Source organism: Pongo pygmaeus, chromosome 6 (genome assembly GCF_028885625.2).
Source record: "Pongo pygmaeus isolate AG05252 chromosome 6, NHGRI_mPonPyg2-v2.0_pri, whole genome shotgun sequence".
Lineage (NCBI taxonomy): Eukaryota > Metazoa > Chordata > Mammalia > Primates > Hominidae > Pongo > Pongo pygmaeus.
Window position 1 is genome coordinate 28,151,738 of NC_072379.2, and position 18,522 is coordinate 28,170,259.

The 18,522-nt window shown below is 63.6% G+C and overlaps 3 protein-coding genes and 1 pseudogene across 3 annotated transcripts; all 4 read right to left on the bottom strand.

Annotated features, from left to right (window-relative positions):
• Positions 1–262: 262 nt before the first annotated feature.
• On the bottom strand, positions 263–7,903 carry LOC129041491 (basic proline-rich protein-like). The gene is made up of 3 exons (XM_054497046.2): positions 7,777–7,903; positions 7,206–7,393; positions 263–7,006 (listed from the first exon to the last, which is right to left on the bottom strand). Exons 1-3 carry the CDS (start codon positions 7,901–7,903, stop codon positions 5,990–5,992), a joined length of 1,332 nt encoding a protein of 443 aa, XP_054353021.1. The 3' UTR covers positions 263–5,989.
• On the bottom strand, positions 263–12,047 carry LOC129041492 (basic proline-rich protein-like). The gene is made up of 3 exons (XM_063668467.1): positions 11,972–12,047; positions 11,308–11,708; positions 263–10,477 (listed from the first exon to the last, which is right to left on the bottom strand). The coding sequence occupies exons 1-3, from the start codon at positions 12,045–12,047 to the stop codon at positions 8,705–8,707; spliced, it is 2,250 nt and encodes a 749-aa protein (XP_063524537.1). The 3' UTR covers positions 263–8,704.
• LOC129041490 (putative uncharacterized protein FLJ44672) lies at positions 4,121–5,104 on the bottom strand (the record flags this gene model as incomplete). The annotated part of the gene is made up of 1 exon (XM_054497045.2): positions 4,121–5,104. A coding segment is annotated over one exon (984 nt), but the record flags the coding sequence as incomplete, so codon positions are not given.
• A 1,421-nt stretch (positions 12,048–13,468) lies between the features above and the next one.
• The window catches only part of LOC129041366 (uncharacterized), a 73,510-nt pseudogene continuing 68,456 nt past the window's right edge, over positions 13,469–18,522 (bottom strand).

Sequence of the window (18,522 nt, forward strand, 5' to 3'; positions counted from 1 at the left end):
GAGTTGGGAGAATCACTTCACGTCAAAAGACCAAGGCTGCAGTAAGCGATGATGATACGACTACACTCTGGCCTGGCTGACAGAGCAAGACCTTAACAAAACAAAAAAGATAACAGTAAAAAATATAAACATAGAAGACATGAAGTGAGAAGATGCCATGTCCAGAGTGAAGAGAAAGGGCCCAAGCAGAGGCTCATTCTCACTGCCACTGAAAGAAGACAATAAAAATGACGAGACACTAAATAAAACAAAAATCACTATGAAACCATGCAGGCAAAATTTATTACAAATTTGTTAGAAATCCACTGTCAAGGTTAAAAGAAGAGACAGGTGTCTTCCTAAGGCACTCTGCTGTGAAGTTACCAACAAAAAACAGTCTGGGGAAGTTTTAGGCTCCTTGATGCTGTTGACCATCAAAGACTAAAAATCTGGATCTGGAAGAGGTGAATGCGAAGAATGAGCAAAACCAGAAGAGGCTGGGATGAGGAAGAAGATGGATTTGAGTCATCACTATCAGGTCAAAGATGGGCCAGAAGAGGCCATCATGAGACAGGAGCTGGTATGAATGAGATCACAGTGAGACAGGAGCTGGGACTCGGGAGGCAGACATGAGGAAACAGATGGGCCAGGTGAGGACAGCGAGAGGCAGCAGATGGGCCTAGAGAGGCCAGTGTCAGGCAGGAGCTGGGTTGGTTGAGGCAGCCTTAAGAAGCCATTGTCACGCAAAATCTCGGCCTGTTCAGCCTGAAACCAGGAAGGCAGTGAAATTGGAGGGCTGGAATTCAGAAAGCTTCTGATATACAAAGGACACCAGGAGCCGGATAGGAACAGAGTCTAAAAGAGGTAGTTGTGAGGAAAACATGAACAAGTAGATGCACGTGAGAACAGGAGATGGGCCAGACGAGCACGCCACAATGCTGCAGTTGGATTTGGAGAAGCAAACTTCAGAAAGTTCTCAGCATACACAGGCAGAGAAAAGAAAAAAACTCAGCATAGAAAGGCTGAGCTGAGAAGTGAAGTGGGCCTAAAGAGCATATCCCAAGGCAATAACTGGGCATGTCGAAGCCTCCAGAAGGCAGGGGTCTCGGACTAAGGGGGCCACATGGAGGCGAAGAGCTGGGCGTGGAGACTGCGCTGGGAGGCAGAGCCTACGCCAGTCTACGTGAACCTCGGAGGCAGGAGGCTCAACATGAAAAGGCCGACCGGAGATCGACTTCTGGGCATGAAGAGGCCGCCAAAAGTCAACCGCGGGTCCTGGGAGAGCCGACAGGAGGAATGGAGGACAAGAGGCAGGAGTTGGGCCTGTCGACGCAGCGCGGAGGACGAGGAAGAGCTGGGCCCAGAGGGACCGCCATGAGGGAGGCAGAGACTAGGCCTCTAGAGGCTGACAGGAGGCAGGAGCTGGCCCTGGAGGGGCCCACTCGAGGACGGGCTCCGCCCGGAGAGGCCGATGGGAGGCCAGACCTCGGCCGGCGGAGGCCGAACTCACGACGGGTTGGGCCCGCAGGGGCCGCCATGAGGCCCAAGCTGGGCCGTGAGCAGCCCACTGGAGGAAGTCTGGGGGCCCGGAGATGCCGTCGGAGAGCGAAGAGCAGAAACGGGCCAGTAGACGCAGCCGGGAGGAAGAGCTGGGCCTGGAGAGGATGCCAGGAGGCTGCAGCTGGGTCTGGAGAGGCCAACTTGAGGAGGTGCTGGGCCTGGAGAGGCCGCCAAAGGGGACAAACCGGGCCCGGGAAGGCCGTCGTGAGGAGCCAGCTGGGCCGAAAGAGGCCGTCGGGAGGCATGAGCTGGGCCTGTCGAAGCCGCCGGAAGGCAGGCGCGTCCGACTGCGGGGGGCCGCAGGGAGGCCAAGAGCGGGGCGTGGAGACTCCGCTGTGAGGCAGAGCCTGGGCCTGCCTACGGGCCCTCGGGAGGCAGGAGGCTGGGCCGGGGGAGGCCGACCTGAGGTCGAGCTCTGGGCCTGAAGAGGCCGCCAAAAGTCAAACGCGGGGACTGGGAGGGCCGCCGGGAGGCATGAGCCGGGCTGGGCCTAAAGAGGCCACTGGGAGGCAGGAGGAACTGGGCCTGGAGAGGCCGACTGGCGGAAGTTGTGCACCTGGAGACGCCGCCGAGAGGCAAGAGCTGGGCCGGGGGAGGCCGACTGGAGGACGACTTGGGCCCGCAGAGGCCGGCGGGAGGCAGGAGCTGGCCCTGGAGAGGCCCACTGGAGGACAACGTGGGCCTGCAGAGGCCGCCGGGAGGAAGAGCTGGGCCGGGAGAGGCCGACTGGAGCACGTTCAGGGCCTGGCGAGGATGCAAAGGAGCAAACGCCAGGCCTGGAAAGGCCGCCGTGGAGGCAGGAGCTTGGCCTACGCAGGCCACTGGGAGGCAGGAGCTGGGCCTGCAGAGGCCGCCGAAGGGCAGAAGCCTGGCCCGAGGAGGCCACGGCGAGGCAAGAGGTGGGCCTGGAGGGCCCACTGCGAGGTCGAGGCTGGGCCGGGAGAGGCCGCCAACAGGCAGAGGCTGCGCCTGGGGAGGCCACGAGAGGCACGAGCCGGGCCTCCACGGCCCAGCGTGAGGGAGGACCTCGGCCCGCACAGGCCAGTGTGAGGCAGGAGCTCACACTGCTGGGCGGGTTGCGAGAGGCATGAGTCGGGCCGAAACAGGCCACCGTCAGGGAGGAGCTGGGCCTGTCGAGGCTGCCGGGAGGCAGGCAGGAACCTGGCCCCGGGAAGCCGCCGTGAGGCCAGGCGAGAGCGGGGCCCGGAGAGGCCCCTGGGAGGCAGGAGCGGGGCCTGCAGGGGCTGTTCTCCAGCTAGGGCTGCGTCTGCATAGGCCACCGGGAGGCAGAAGGCGGGCCTGCAGAGCTTCGGCTGGAGAAAGGGCTGGGCCCACAAAGGCTGGCGGGAGCCGGGCAGGAGCTGAGCCCAGAGAGGTTGTTTGCTTTGCTTGGGAGGCAGGAGTTGGGCCTGTCGACGCAGCCAGGAGGACCAGGAAGAGCTGGGCCCGGAGGGGCCGCCATGAGGGAGGCAGAGGCTGGGCCTCTAGAGGCCGACGGGAGGCAGGAGCTGGCCCTGGAGGAGCCCACTCGAGGACGTGCTGCGCCCGGAGAGGCCGCCGGGAGGCCGGACCTGGGCCCGGGGAGGCCGGATTCACGACGAGTTGGGCCCGCAGGGGCCGCCGGGAGGCCCAAGCTGGGCCGAGAGGAGCCCACTGGAGGAAGTCTGGGGGGCGGAGACGCCGTCGGAGGGCGAGGAGCTGAGCCCGGAGAGGCCACCGTCGAGGCCTGAGCTGGGCCGGGAGAGCGTGGCTTCAGGAAGTTTTCGGCCGACAGAGGCCGCCAGGAGCTGGGCAGGAGCTGAGTCCAAAGCGGTTGCTGTGAGGCAGGAGCCGGGCCTGTGGACGCAGCAGGGAGGAAGAGCTGGGCCTGGAGAGGACGCCGGGAGGCTGCAGCTGGGTCTGGAGAGGCCGACTTGAGGAGGTGCTGGGCCTGGAGAGGCCGCCAAAGGGGACAAAACGGGACCGGGAAGGCCGTCGTGAGGAGCCAGCTGGGCCGAAAGAGGCCGTCGGGAGGCAGGAGCTGGGCCTGTCGAAGTCGCCGGAAGGCAGGCACGTCGGACTGGGGGGGGCCGCAGGGAGGCCAAGAGCGGGGCGTGGAGACTCCGCTGTGAGGCAGAGCCTGGGCCTGTCTACGGGCCCTCGGGAGGCAGGAGACTGGGCCTGGGGAGGGCGACCTGAGGTCGAGCTCTGGGCCTGAAGAGGCCGCCAAAAGTCAAACGCGGGGCCTGGGAGGGCCGCCGGGAGGCGTGAGCCGGGCTGGGCCTAAAGAGGCCACTGGGAGGCAGGAGGAGCTGGGCCTGGAGAGGCCGACTGGAGGAAGTTGTGCACCTGGAGAGGCCGCCGAGAGGCAAGAGCTGGGCCGGGGGAGGCCGACTGGAGGACGACTTGGGCCCGCAGAGGCCGGCGGGAGGCAGGAGCTGGCCCTGGAGAGGCCCACTGGAGGACAACTTGGGCCTGCAGAGGCCGCCGAGAGGAAGAGCTGGGCCGGGAGAGGCCGACTGGAGCACGTTCAGGGCCTGGCGAGGATGCAAAGGAGCAAACGCCAGGCCTGGAAAGGCCGCCGTGGAGACAGGAGCTTGGCCTACGCAGGCCACTGGGAGGCAGGAGCTGGGCCTGCAGAGGCCGCCGAAGGGCAGGAGCCTGGCCCGAGGAGGCCACGGCGAGGCAAGAGGTGGGCCTGGAGGGCCCACTGCGAGGTCGAGGCTGCCGCGAGGCAGGCAGGAACCTGGCCCCGGGAAGCCGCCGTGAGGCCAGGCGAGAGCGGGGCCCGGAGAGGCCCCTGGGAGGCAGGAGCCGGGCCTGCAGGGGCTGTTCTCCAGCCAGGGCTGCATCTGCGCAGGCCACCGGGAGGCAGAAGGCGGGCCTGCAGAGCTTCGGCTGGAGAAAGGGCTGGGCCCACAAAGGCTGGCGGGAGCCGGGCAGGAGCTGAGCCCAGAGAGGTTGTTTGCTTTGCTTGGGAGGCAGGAGTTGGGCCTGTCGACGCAGCCAGGAGGACCAGGAAGAGCTGGGCCTGGAGGGGCCGCCATGAGGGAGGCAGAGGCTGGGCCTCTAGAGGCCGACGGGAGGCAGGAGCTGGCCCTGGAGGGGCCCACTCGAGGACGTGCTGCGCCCGGAGAGGCCGCCGGGAGGCCGGACCTGGGCCCGGCGAGGCCGGCTTCACGACGAGTTGGGCCCGCAGGGGCCGCCGGGAGGCCCAAGCTGGGCCGAGAGGAGCCCACTGGAGGAAGTCTGGGGGCCCGGAGACGCCGTCGGAGGGCGAGGAGCTGAGCCCGGAGAGGCCACCGTCGAGGCCTGAGCTGGGCCGGGAGAGCGTGGCTTGAAGAAGTTTTCGGCCGACAGAGGCCGCCAGGAGCTGGGCAGGAGCTGAGTCCAAAGCGGTTGCTGTGAGGCAGGAGCCGGGCCCGTGGACGCAGCCGGGAGGAAGAGCTGGGCCTGGAGAGGACGCCGGGAGGCTGCAGCTGGGTCTGGAGAGGCCGACTTGAGGAGGTGCTGGGCCTGGAGAGGCCGCCAAAGGGGACAAACCGGGCCCGGGAAGGCTGTCGTGAGGAGCCAGCTGGGCCAAAAGAGGCCGTCAGGAGGCAGGAGCTGGGCCTGTCGAAGTCGCCGGAAGGCAGGCACGTCGGACTTGGGGGGGCCGCAGGGAGGCCAAGAGCGGGGCGTGGAGACTCCGCTGTGAGGCAGAGCCTGGGCCTGTCTACGGGCCCTCGGGAGGCAGGAGGCTGGACCTGGGGAGGCCGACCTGAGGTTGAGCTCTGGGCCTGAAGAGGCCACCAAAAGTCAAACGCAGGGCCTGGGAGGGCCGCCGGGAGGCGTGAGCCGGGCTGGGCCTAAAGAGGCCACTGGGAGGCAGGAGGAGCTGGGCCTGGAGAGGCCGACTGGAGGAAGTTGTGCACCTGGAGAGACCGCCGAGAGGCAAGAGCTGGGCTGGGGGAGGCCGACTGGAGGACGACTTGGGCCCGCAGAGGCCGGCGGGAGGCAGGAGCTGGCCCTGGAGAGGCCCACTGGAGGACAACCTGGGCCTGCAGAGGCCGCCGGGAGGAAGAGCTGGGCCGGGAGAGGCCGACTGGAGCACGTTCAGGGCCTGGCGAGGATGCAAAGGAGCAAACGCCAGGCCTGGAAAGGCCGCCGTGGTGGCAAGAGCTTGGCCTACGCAGGCCACTGGGAGGCAGGAGCTGGGCCTGCAGAGGCCGCCGAAGGGCAGGAGCCTGGCCCGAGGAGGCCACGGCGAGGCAAGAGGTGGGCCTGGAGGGCTCACTGCGAGGTCGAGGCTGGGCCGGGAGAGGCCGCCAACAGGCAGGGGCTGGGCCTTTGGAGGCCACGACAGGCACGAGCCGGGCCTCCACGGCCCAGCGTGAGGGAGGACCTCGGCCCGCACAGGCCAGTGTGAGGCAGGAGCTCACACCGCTGGGCGGGTTGCCAGAGGCATGAGTCGGGCCGAAACAGGCCACCGTCAGGGAGGAGCTGGGCCTGTCGACGCTGCCGGGAGGCAGGCAGGAACCTGGCCCCGGGAAGCCGCCGTGAGGCCAGGCGAGAGCCGGGCCCGGAGAGGCCCCTGGGAGGCAGGAGCGGGGCCTGCAGGGGCTGTTCTCCAGCCAGGGCTGCGTCTGCGCAGGCCACCGGGAGGCAGAAGGCGGGCCTGCGGAGCTTCGGCTGGAGAAAGGGCTGGGCCCACAAAGGCTGGCGGGAGCCGGGCAGGAGCTGAGCCCAGAGAGGTTGCTTGCTTTGCTTGGGAGGCAGGAGTTGGGCCTGTCGACGCAGCCAGGAGGACCAGGAAGAGCTGGGCCCGGAGGGGCCGCCATGAGGGAGGCAGAGGCTGGGCCTCTAGAGGCCGACGGGAGGCAGGAGCTGGCCCTGGAGGGGCCCACTCGAGGACGTGCTGCGCCCGGAGAGGCCGCCGGGAGGCCGGACCTGGGCCCGGGGAGGCCGGCTTCACGACGAGTTGGGCCCGCAGGGGCCGCCGGGAGGCCCAAGCTGGGCCGAGAGGAGCCCACTGGAGGAAGTCTGGGGGCCCGGAGACGCCGTCGGAGGGCGAGGAGCTGAGCCCGGAAAGGCCACCGTCGAGGCCTGAGCTGGGCCTGGAGAGCGTGGCTTGAGGAAGTTTTGGGCCGACAGAGGCCGCCAGGAGCTGGGCAGGAGCTGAGTCCAAAGCGGTTGCTGTGAGGCAGGAGCTGGGCCCGTGGACGCAGCCGGGAGGAAGAGCTGGGCGTGGAGAGGACGCCGGGAGGCTGCAGCTGGGTCTGGAGAGGCCGACTTGAGGAGGTGCTGGGCCTGGAGAGGCTGCCAAAGGGGACAAACCGGGCCCGGGAAGGCCATCATGAGGAGCCAGCTGGGCCGAATGAGGCCGTCGGGAGGCAGGAGCTGGGCCTGTCGAAGCCGCAGGAAGGCAGGCACGTCGGAGTGGGGTGGGCCGCAGGGAGGCCAAGAGCGGGGCGTGGAGACTCCGCTGTGAGGCAGAGCCTGGGCCTGTCTACGGGCCCTCGGGAGGCAGGAGGCTGGGCCTGGGGAGGCCCACCGGAGGTCGAGCTCTGGGCCTGAAGAGGCCGCCAAAAGTCAAACGCGGGGCCTGGGAGGGCCGCCGGGAGGCGTGAGCCAGGCTGGGCCTAAGGAGGCCACTGGGAGGCAGGAGGAGCTGGGCCTGGAGAGGCCGACTGGAGGAAGTTGTGCACCTGGAGAGGCCGCCGAGAGGCAAGAGCTGGGCCGGGGGAGGCCGACTGGAGGACGACTTGGGCCCGCAGAGGCCGGCGGGAGGCAGGAGCTGGCCCTGGAGAGGCCCACTGGAGGACAACTTGGGCCTGCAGAGGCCGCCGAGAGGAAGAGCTGAGCCGGGAGAGGCCGACTGGAGCACGTTCAGGGCCTGGCGAGGATGCAAAGGAGCAAACGCCAGGCCTGGAAAGGCCGCCGTGGAGGCAGGAGCTTGGCCTACACAGGCCACTGGGAGGCAGGAGCTGGGCCTGCAGAGGCCGCCGAAGGGCAGGAGCCTGGCCCGAGGAGGCCACAGCGAGGCAAGAGGTGGGCCTGGAGGGCCCACTGCGAGGTCGAGGCTGCCGGGAGGCAGGCAGGAACCTGGCCCCGGGAAGCCGCTGTGAGGCCAGGCGAGAGCCGGGCCCGGAGAGGCCCCTGGGAGGCAGGAGCGGGGCCTGCAGGGGCTGTTCTCCAGCCAGGGCTGTGTCTGCGCAGGCCACCGGGAGGCAGAAGGCGGGCCTGCAGAGCTTCGGCTGGAGAAAGGGCTGGGCCCACAAAGGCTGGCGGGAGCCGGGCAGGAGCTGAGCCCAGAGAGGTTGTTTGCTTTGCTTGGGAGGCAGGAGTTGGGCCTGTCGACGCAGCTAGGAGGACCAGGAAGAGCTGGGCCCGGAGGGGCCGCCATGAGGGAGGCAGAGGCTGGGCCTCTAGAGGCCGACGGGAGGCAGGAGCTGGCCCTGGAGGGGCCCACTCGAGGACGTGCTGCGCCCGGAGAGGCCGCCGGGAGGCCGGACCTGGGCCCGGCGAGGCCGGCTTCACGACGAGTTGGGCCCGCAGGGGCCGCCGGGAGGCCCAAGCTGGGCCGAGAGGAGCCCACTGGAGGAAGTCTGGGGGCCCGGAGATGCCGTCGGAGGGCGAGGAGCTGAGCCCGGAGAGGCCACCGTCGAGGCCTGAGCTGGGCGGGGAGAGCGTCGCTTGAGGAAGTTTTGGGCCGACAGAGGTCGCCAGGATCTGGGCAGGAGCTGAGTCCAAAGCGGTTGCTGTGAGGCAGGAGCCGGGCCCGTGGACGCAGCCAGGAGGAAGAGCTGGGCCTGGAGAGGACGCCGGGAGGCTGCAGCTGGGTCTGGAGAGGCCGACTTGAGGAGGTGCTGGGCCTGGAGAGGCCGCCAAAGGGGACAAACCGGGCCCGGGAAGGCCGTCGTGAGGAGCCAGCTGGGCCGAAAGAGGCCGTCAGGAGGCAGGAGCTGGGCCTATCGAAGCCGCAGGAAGGCAGGCGCGTCGGACTGTGGGGGGCCGCAGGGAGGCCAAGAGCGGGGCGTGGAGACTCCGCTGTGAGGCAGAGCCTGGGCCTGTCTACGGGCCCTCGGGAGGCAGGAGGCTGGGACTGGGGAGGCCGACCGGAGGTCGAGCTCTGGGCCTGAAGAGGCCGCCAAAAGTCAAACGCGGGGCCTGGGAGGGCCGCCGGGAGGCGTGAGCCGGGCTGGGCCTAAAGAGGCCACTGGGAGGCAGGAGGAGCTGGGCCTGGAGAGGCCGACTGGAGGAAGTTGTGCACCTGGAGAGGCCGCCGAGAGGCAAGAGCTGGGCCGGGGGAGGCCGACTGGAGGACGACTTGGGCCCGCAGAGGCCGGCGGGAGGCAGGAGCTGGCCCTGGAGAGGCCCACTGGAGGACAACTTGGGCCTGCAGAGGCCGCCGGGAGGAAGAGCTGGGCTGGGAGAGGCCGACTGGAGAACATTCAGGGCCCGGCGAGGATGCAAAGGAGCAAACGCCAGGCCTGGAAAGGCCGCTGTGGAGGCAGGAGCTTGGCCTACACAGGCCACTGGGAGGCAGGAGCTGGGCCTGCAGAGGCCGCCAAAGGGCAGGAGCCTGGCCCGAGGAGGCCACGGCGAGGCAAGAGGTGGGCCTGGAGGGCCCACTGCGAGGTCGAGGCTGGGCCGGGAGAGACCGCCAACAGGCAGGGGCTGGGCCTGGGGAGGCCACGAGAGGCACGAGCCGGGCCTCCACGGCCCAGCGTGAGGGAGGACCTCGGCCCGCACAGGCCAGTGTGAGGCAGGAGCTCACACCGCTGGGCGGGTTGCCAGACGCATGAGTCGGGCCGAAACAGGCCACCGTCAGGGAGGAGCTGGGCCTGTCGAGGCTGCCGGGAGGCAGGCAGGAACCTGGCCCCGGGAAGCCGCCGTGAGGCCAGGCGAGAGCCGGGCCCGGAGAGGCCCCTGGGAGGCAGGAGCGGGGCCTGCAGGGGCTGTTCTCCAGCCAGGGCTGCATCTGCGCAGGCCACCGGGAGGCAGAAGGCGGGCCTGCGGAGCTTCGGCTGGAGAAAGGGCTGGGCCCACAAAGGCTGGCGGGAGCCGGGCAGGAGCTGAGCCCAGAGAGGTTGTTTGCTTTGCTTGGGAGGCAGGAGTTGGGCCTGTCGACGCAGCCAGGAGGACCAGGAAGAGCTGGGTCCGGAGGGGCCGCCATGAGGGAGGCAGAGGCTGGGCCTCTAGAGGCCAACGGGAGGCAGGAGCTGGCCCTGGAGGGGCCCACTCGAGGACGTGCTGCGCCCGGAGAGGCCGCCGGGAGGCCGGAACTGGGCCCGGGGAGGCCGGCTTCACGACGAGTTGGGCCCGCAGGGGCCGCCGGGAGGCCCAAGCTGGGCCGAGAGGAGCCCACTGGAGGAAGTCTGGGGGCCCGGAGACGCCGTCGGAGGGCGAGGAGCTGAGCCGGGAGAGGCCACCGTCGAGGCCTGAGCTGGGCCGGGAGAGCGTGGCTTGAGGAAGTTTTCGGCCGACAGAGGCCGCCAGGAGCTGGGCAGGAGCTGAGTCCAAAGCGGTTGCTGTGAGGCAGGAGCCGGGCCCGTGGATGCAGCCGGGAGGAAGAGCTGGGCCTGGAGAGGACGCCGGGAGGCTGCAGCTGGGTCTGGAGAGGCCGACTTGAGGAGGTGCTGGGCCTGGAGAGGCCGCCAAAGGGGACAAACCGGGCCCGGGAAGGCCGTCGTGAGTAGCCAGCTGGGCCGAAAGAGGCCGTCGGGAGGCAGGAGCTGGGCCTGTCGAAGTCGCCGGAAGGCAGGCACGTCGGACTGGGGGGGGCCGCAGGGAGGCCAAGAGCGGGGCGTGGAGACTCCGCTGTGAGGCAGAGCCTGGGCCTGTCTACGGGCCCTCGGGAGGCAGGAGGCTGGGCCTGGGGAGGCCCACCGGAGGTCGAGCTCTGGGCCTGAAGAGGCCGCCAAAAGTCAAACGCGGGGCCTGGGAGGGCCGCCGGGAGGCGTGAGCCGGGCTGGGCCTAAAGAGGCCACTGGGAGGCAGGAGGAGCTGGGCCTGGAGAGGCCGACTGGAGGAAGTTGTGCACCTGGAGAGGCCGCCGAGAGGCAAGAGCTGGGCCGGGGGAGGCCGACTGGAGGACGACTTGGGCCCACAGAGGCCGGCGGGAGGCAGGAGCTGGCCCTGGAGAGGCCCACTGGAGGACAACTTGGGCCTGCAGAGGCCGCCGGGAGGAAGAGCTGGGCCGGGAGAGGCCGACTGGAGCACGTTCAGGGCCTGGCGAGGATGCAAAGGAGCAAACGCCAGGCCTGGAAAGGCCGCCGTGGAGGCAGGAGCTTGGCCTACGCAGGCCACTGGGAGGCAGGAGCTGGGCCTGCAGAGGCCGCCGAAGGGCAGGAGCCTGGCCCGAGGAGGCCACGGCGAGGCAAGAGGTGGGCCTGGAGGGCCCACTGCGAGGTCGAGGCTGCCGGGAGGCAGGCAGGAACCTGGCCCCGGGAAGCCGCCGTGAGGCCAGGCGAGAGCCGGGCCCGGAGAGGCCCCTGGGAGGCAGGAGCGGGGCCTGCAGGGGCTGTTCTCTAGCCAGGGCTGCGTCTGCGCAGGCCACCGGGAGGCAGAAGGCGGGCCTGCAGAGCTTCGGCTGGAGAAAGGGCTGGGCCCACAAAGGCTGGCGGGAGCCGGGCAGGAGCTGAGCCCAGAGAGGTTGTTTGCTTTGCTTGGGAGGCAGGAGTTGGGCCTGTCGACGCAGCCAGGCGGACCAGGAAGAGCTGGGCCCGGAGGGGCCGCCATGAGGGAGGCAGAGGCTGGGCCTCTAGAGGCCGACGGGAGGCAGGAGCTGGCCCTGGAGGGGCCCACTCGAGGACGTGCTGCGCCCGGAGAGGCCGCCGGGAGGCCGGACCTGGGCCCGGGGAGGCCGGCTTCACAACGAGTTGGGCCCGCAGGGGCCGCCGGGAGGCCCAAGCTGGGCCGAGAGGAGCCCACTGGAGGGTCTGGGGGCCCAGAGACGCCGTCGGAGGGCGAGGAGCTGAGCCCGGAGAGGCCACCGTCGAGGGCTGAGCTGGGCTTGGAGAGCTTGGCTTGAGGAAATTTTGGGCCGACAGAGGCCGCCAGGAGCTGGGCAGGAGCTGAGTCCAAAGAGGCTGCTGTGAGGCAGGAGCCGGGCCCACGGACGCAGCCGGGTTGAAGAGATGGGCCTGGAGAGGATGCCGGGAGGCTGCAGCTGGGTCTGGAGAGGCCGACTTGAGGAGTTACTTCGCCTGTAGAGGCCGCCAAAAGGGACAAACTGGGCCTGGAACGGCCGTCATGAGGAATGAGCTGGGCCTGAAGAGGCCATCGGGAGGCAGGAGCTGGGCCTGTCAAGGTCACTGGGAGGCAGGCTGGAACTTGGCCCTGGGAAGCCGCTGTGAGGCGAGAGCTGTGTCTGAGAAGTCCCTGGGAGGCAAAAGCGGGGTCTGTAGGTGTTGTTCGGCAGCCAGAGTTGCATCCGTTCAGGCCCCCTGTAGGTATAAGTTGGGCCTACATAGGTTTGTCGGAAGAAAAGTTTGTTCCTGCAGATCCTTGTCTTGAGAAAGGCTTGTGCCTACAAAGGCTGGCATTATCGGGGTAGTATCTTAGCCCAGAGACGTCTGTTGTGAGGTGGTAGGTTGGCTTGTTGATGCAAACACGAGAAACACCTGGGCCTGGAGAGGTCGCCACGCACAAGAAAGAGTCTTGGCCTCTAGATGCTGACGGGATTCAGGAGCTGGTACCAGATGGGCCCACTTGAGGACATGTTGCACCTGGAGAGGCTGCCAGGAGGCTGGATCTTGGCGTGGAGAAGCAGACTTCAGGACGCTTTGGGCCAGCAGAGGCTGTCGAGATGCCCAATCTGGGATTAGAGAAGCCGAACGGATGAAGTTTGCGGGCCTGAAGACCCGCACTGGAGGGCAGGAGCTGAGTCTGGCGAGGCCTCCGTGAGGCATGAGGTGGGCCGGGAAAGCTTTGTTTGAGGAAGTTTTGGGCCTACAATGACTGCTAGGAGCTGAGTAGGAGCTGAGTCTGAAGAGGTTGCTGTGAGGCAGCAGTTGTGCCTGTAGATGTAGCTGGGGGGAACAGCTGGGCCTGGAGAGGAGGCCGGGAGGCTCCAGCTGGGTCTGGAGAGGCCTACTTGAGGAGGTTCTGGTCGTGGAGAGGCCGCCAAAAGGACAAAGTGGGCCTGGAAAGGCCCTTGTGAGGAGTGAGCTGGGTCTAAAGCGGCCATCAAGAGGCAGGAGCTGGTCCTGGAGAGGCTGATTTGAGGAAGTTTTGCTCCTGGAGAGGTCACTGAGAGGCAAGAGCTCCTCCTGGAGAGACGGACTTCAGGAAAATTTGGGCCTGCAGCCGCCACGTGGATGCAGGAGGCTAGCCCTGTAGAAGCTGAGATGAGCACCACTATTTCAGCCTGCAAAGGTCGCTGGAAGGAAGAGCTTCGCCTGTAGAGATTGACTGGAGGAAGTTCAGGGCCGGTAGAGGATGCAAAGAAGCCAACGCTACGCTTGTACAGGCCGCTGTGAGGCATGAGGTTGCCCTACAGAGGCCACTGGGATGCAGGAGCTGAGCCTGTAGAGGCTGACTTCAGGACGATTTGGGCTGCAGAAGCTGTTCAGAGGAAGAGCGTGGCCTGGACATGCCGACTGCAGGAAGCTGTGGGCCTGGAGCGGATGTCAAAAAGCAAAGGCCGCCGAGAGGCCTGAGTCTGGCCTATAGAGGACATTGGGAGGGAGGAGCTGGACCTGTAGAGGCTCCTGAAAAGCAGGAGTTTGGCCTCAGGAGGCCACGATGAGGCAAGTGGTGGGCCTGGAGGGTCCACTGTGAGGTAGAGTGTAGGCCTGTGTATGCCGATGTGAGGCAAGAATTGGGCTGGGAGGAGCCGTCTTTGGACAATTTGGGCCTGCAGAGGCTGCCAGGAGGCAAGAGCTGTGCCTGGAGATTCCGCCTTTTCGCATGAGCTGGGCCTAAAGGGGCCATTGTGAAGCAGCACCTGGACTTGTCGTGACTGCTGGGAGGCAGGCAGATTTGTGGCCCGGGTAGGCCACCATGAGGCAAATGCTCAGTTTTCGGAGGATGCCGTGATGCAGGCAGAAACTCAGCTTTCAGAAGCTGCCGTGAGGGAATATTTGGTCCTGTCGAGGCTGCCGGGAGCCTGAAGGTGGGCCTGGAAAGCTTGACTTTAAGAATTCTGTGGCCTACAGAGGCTGCCAGCAACTTGGCAGGAGTTGGGCCAAAGGAGGTTGTTGTGAGGCAGGAAATGGGCCCATTGACGCAGCCGGGAGGATGAGCTCATCCTGGAGATGCCAAATTGAGGACATTCTGGAGAGGCTGCAAAAGGCAAAAGCTGTGCCTGGAAAAGTCACCATGGGGCATAAGCTTGGCCTAAAGAGGCCTTTCAGAGGCAGGAGCTGGGCCTGTAGAGGTTGCTGAAAGGCAGCTGCTTGTTCTGAGGATGCTACAGTGAGACACGAGCTGGATCTGAAGGTTCCACTGTGAGGCAGAGGCTGGGCCTGTAGAGGCCAACAGAAGGCAGGAGCTAGGCCTGAAATGGCTGATTTGAGTAAGTTTGCAGCTCTGAGAGTCCACAGGAGGCAGGAATTGGGCCTGGATAGGCGACGACAGGCATGAGTTGGGCCTAAACAGCCCAGTGTGAGGGAGGACCTGTGCCTGTTGAGGCTGCTGCCAGGCAGGCAGAAACTTGGCCTGGGGCAGCTGCCATGAGGCAAGAGCTGGGCCTGGAGAGGCTCCTGGGATGCAAGAGCAGGCCCTGCAAAGATTGTTCTCAAGTCAAAGTTGGGCCTGAACATGCCACTGGGAAGCAGGTAGGCCTGGAGAGTTTGACTTGAGGAAGTTTTGGGCCTACCGCAGCTGCCATGAGCTGTGCAGGAACTGGGCCTAAAGAGGTTGTTGTGAGGCAGCAGACTCAGCCACGAGGAAGAGCTGAGCCTAGAGAAGCCACCCTGAGGCAGAGGCTGGGCCTGTAGAGGCCGATAGGAGGCAGGAACTGAGCCTGCAGAGGCCAACTTAAGGAGCCTTTGGGCCTTCAGAGGCTGCCAGGAGGCAGTAGCTGGGACTAGAGAGGCTGAATTAAGGAAGTTTTAGGCCTGGAGATGACATCCCAGGGAAGGAGCTGGGCCTGGAGAGGCCACCATGAGGCATGAGCTGGGTGTAGAGGCCAGTGTGAGATAGGACCTGGGCCTGTCCAGGCTGCTGGGAGACAGGCAGGAACCTGACCAGGGGAAGGCTGCCATGAGACAAAAGTTGGGCCTGGTAAGGCCCTTGTGACTCATAAGCTTGGCCTAAGAAGGCCACCGAGTGGCAGGAGCTGGGTGTGTAGAGGCTGCTGAAAGACAGGAGCTTGGCTTGGGGGGGTGCCGCAGTGAGGCAGATATTGGGCCTGAAGAATCTGCTGTGAGGCCGATGGGAGGCAGGAGCTGGGCCTGGAGAGGCCACCAAGATGCAGGAGCTGGGCCTGGAGAGGCTGCCAATAAGCATGAGCTGGGCCTAAAGAAGCCAGTGTGAGGCAAGAGATTAGCCTGGAGAGGCCAACTTGAGGAAGATTTTGGCCTGGAAAGCCTGTCAGGGACAGGAGCTGGGCCTGGAGAGGCCACCGTGAGGCATGAGCTGGGCCTAATGACAACAATGTGAGGCAGGAACTGGGCCTGTCGAGGCTGCTGGGAGGCAGGCAGGAACTTGGCCGGGGATGATCTCCGTGAGGCAAGAGCTGAGCCTGGAGAGGCCACTGTCACGCAGGAGCTGGCCCTGTTCAGGCCACTGGGAGACAGAAGTGTGTGCTGGAGAACTTGATGTGAGGAAGTTTTGGGCCTACAAAGGCCACCAGGAGCTGAGCAGGAGCTGAGTGGAAACACATTGTTGTGAGGCAGGAGGTGGGCCTGGAGATGCAGCCAGGAGGAAGAGCTGGGCCTGGAGAGGCCCACTTGAGGAAGTTCTGGGCCTGGAGAGGCTGCCAAAAGGCAAAAGCTGGGCCGGAATGGCCACTGTGAGGCATAAGCTTGGTCTAGAGAGGTCATTGGGAGGCAGGAGCTGGACCTGTAGAGGCTGCTGAAAGGCAGCAGATTGGCATGGGGGGCTGTGGTGAGGCAGAGGCTGGGCCTGGAGAGTCTGCTGTGAGGCAGAGGTTGAGCCTGTAGAGGCAGGAGTTGGACCTGGAATGGCAGACTTGAGAACGTTCTTGGTCTGGAGAAGCCACCAGGATGCAGGAGCTAGGCCTGGAGAGGCCACCGAGAGGCATGAGCCATGCCTAAAGAGGCCAGTGTTAGGCAGGAGCTCTGCCTGAAGAGGCCGACTTGAAGTTTTGGGCATGGACAGCCTGTTGGGGGGCAGGAGCTGGGCCTGGAGAAGCCACCGTGAGGCATAAGCTGGCACTAATGACGTTAGTGTGAGGCAGGATCTGGGCCTATCAAGGCTGCCAGGAGGCAGGTAGGAAACTGTTCAGCGAAGACCTCCGTGAGGCAAAAGCTGGGCCTGGAGAGTCTGCTGGGAGGTAAGAGCTGGCCCTGGAGAGGCCATTGTCACGCAGGAGCTGGGCCTGGAGAGGCCATTTTCACGCAGGAGCTGGGCCTGTCCAGGACATTGAGAGGCAGAAAGTGGGCCTGGAAAGCTTGACTTGAGGCAGTTTTGGGCCTACAAAGGCCACTAGGAGCTGGGCAGGAGCTGAGCCAAAAGAGGTTGTTGTGAGGCAGAAGTTGGGCCTCCAGGCACAGCCAGAAGAAAGAGCTCAGCTTGTAGAGGCCACCTGGAGGCAGCAGCTGGGCCTGGGAGGCTGACAGAAGGCAGGAGCTGGGCCTTGAGGGGCCGACTTGTGGACATTTTGGGCCTGGATAGGCCACCCAGAGGCAGGAGCTGGGACTAAACAGGCTGTTTTAACGCAGGAGCTGGGCTTGTACAGGCTGCCGGGAGGCAGAAGGTGAGCCTCAAGACACCACTGTAAAACAGGAGCTGGGTCTTGGAGGGTGGCTGTGAGGCAAAAGCTGGCCCTTGGGAGGCTGATGAGAGGCAGGAGCTGGGCCTGGTGAGGTCAATTTGAGAAAGTTCTGGGCCTGGAGAGAAGGCTGGGAGGCAGGAGCTGAGCCTAAAGAGGCCATTGTAATGATGGAGCCACGCCTGTGGAGGCTGCCGTGAGGCAGTAGCCTCATCTGCAGAGACTGTCGTGAGGTAGGGTATGGGACTAAATAGGACATTGGGTGCCATGAGCTTGGTCTGTAGAGGCTGACTGGAGAAAGTTCTAGGCCTGAAGAGGCTGCTGGGAGGCAGGAGCTGGGCCAAAAGAATCAAACACATTACATTTATTAGGTACTTTATTTCCCCTATTATGTTGTAAGATATAATGAAATCATAGAATTCACCATAATGTAGCATCAGTGGCTGTGTTAAGCCTGTTTTCCTGTGACTAGATGGTCCCATCCTCTGAGCATGATGGGAGAAAGTGACAGATCATCAGGCATTAGATTCTCATAGGGACAGCGCAACCTAGATCTCTCACATGCACGGTTCACAAATAGGGTGTGAGCTCCTATGAGAATCTAATGCTGCTGCTGATCTGAGAGAAGGCGGAGCTCAGGCAGAAATGTGAACAAAGGGGAGTGGCTGTAAATACAGATGAAGCTTCCCTCACTCGACACCACTCACCTCCTGCTGTGTGGCTCCTTACAGCTCCATGGCTCAGGGGTTGGGGACCCCTGCTCAAGTGCATCCAAAAGGACCCTTCCCACACCACTCTTCATAGTGGTCAAGTGCAGCAACCACTTAACTCCCAAGGCATGTGCCTCAGCTGGCATTTCATCACAATCAACAGTAAGTGGTAGCTTGAGTCATTGTGAGGTCACTTCCTGGAAATCACCAGCATCCCATTTCCCATTGGCAAGGAGCTCAGCACTGCCCCTTGGATAACCAAACCTATGCCCAAATCCCATCTGTGTGGGTTTATCTCCTGGGACCCTTCCTAGCATATTAGTCAGAGTCCAATCAGGAGACATAAACCACTCAAAAGTTTTAAGTGGTAAAATTTAATACAGAGAATTATTCATTATAACAGGGGAACAGCACAATGAGAGATTGGCTAGCACAAACTAAAGAGAACTCTAGAAAATAAAAGACTAGTACAGGCCAGACATCACGGCTCATGCCTGAAATTCCAGCAATTTCAGAAGCCAACGCAGGAGGACTGCTTGAGGCCAGGAGCTAGAGACCGGCCTGGACAGCACAGCAAGACCCTGTCTCTATCCAAAAAAAGAAAAAAATTAGCTGGGAGTGCTGGTGCACACTTGCAGTCCCAGCTACTCGGGAAGCTGACATGGGAGGGTAGTTTGAGCATGGGAGGTCAAGGCTGCCGTGAGTCATGATTATGCCATTACAGTCATCAAGCCTGGGTGACACAGCAAGACCCTGTCTCAAAGAACAAAACAACAACAACCATTTACAGACAGAAAGGAAATAGAGCTAATAAGCTATGGAAAGATGTTAAAATGTGACAAATAAAGTAACATGAGGTCTTTTATCTATTTAAAACACTGAAAAAAAACTTATTAAATTATAATACCCTGTGCTGGCAGAGGTGCAGTGAAATGGACACTTTCTTATATTATGAGGGGTGTTTTAAGTAGTACATAGCCTTCCAGGGTAAAGCTTGGCAATTTTTTAAAATAATAAAGACAGGGTCTCACCTTACTGCCTCCTCCAACTCTTGGCCTCAAGCAATTGTCCTGTCTTAGCCTCCAAAGGGCTGGGATTATAGCTGGGAGGCACCCAAAACCTTCTCAGTTTACATCAAGGGCAAACAGAATGTCCATTCACCATGACTCACAGTAATCTTACTTCTGGAAATACCTTAGGGAGGCAATTCAATCTAAACAAAAGGTCAACTGTACAAACTCAAGTGAAAATCTAGGAGTGATTGAAGACAGAGTAGTTAAGTGAAATAAGAAACAGTTATAAGAAACTAAACTATGATATTTATAGGCATCTAGTAAAAGGTCACTTCATGTTAGCTGCTACTTTTTTGAGACGGAGTGTCACTCTGTCACTCAGGCTGGAGTGCAGAGG

Coding starts and splice junctions, on each gene's coding strand:
- LOC129041491 (XM_054497046.2), bottom strand. CDS start 7,903: ATGGCGGCCCCTCCGGGCCCAGCTCTTCCTGGTCCTCCTAGCTGCGTC. Junction 7,394..7,776: donor CCCGGCTCCCGCCAGCCTTT/GTGGGCCCAGCC, acceptor CATCCTCGCCAG/GCCCTGAACGTGCTCCAGTC. Junction 7,007..7,205: donor CCTCTCGGCGGCCTCTCCAG/GTGCACAACTTC, acceptor GAGGGCCCGTAG/ACAGGCCCAGGCTCTGCCTC.
- LOC129041492 (XM_063668467.1), bottom strand. CDS start 12,047: ATGCCAGCCTTTGTAGGCACAAGCCTTTCTCAAGACAAGGATCTGCAG. Junction 11,709..11,971: donor TTTTCTTCCGACAAACCTAT/GTAGGCCCAACT, acceptor CGGCCTCTACAG/GCGAAGTAACTCCTCAAGTC. Junction 10,478..11,307: donor CGGGCGCAGCACGTCCTCGA/GTGGGCCCCTCC, acceptor TGGCCTCTTTAG/GCCCAGCCCGGCTCACGCCT.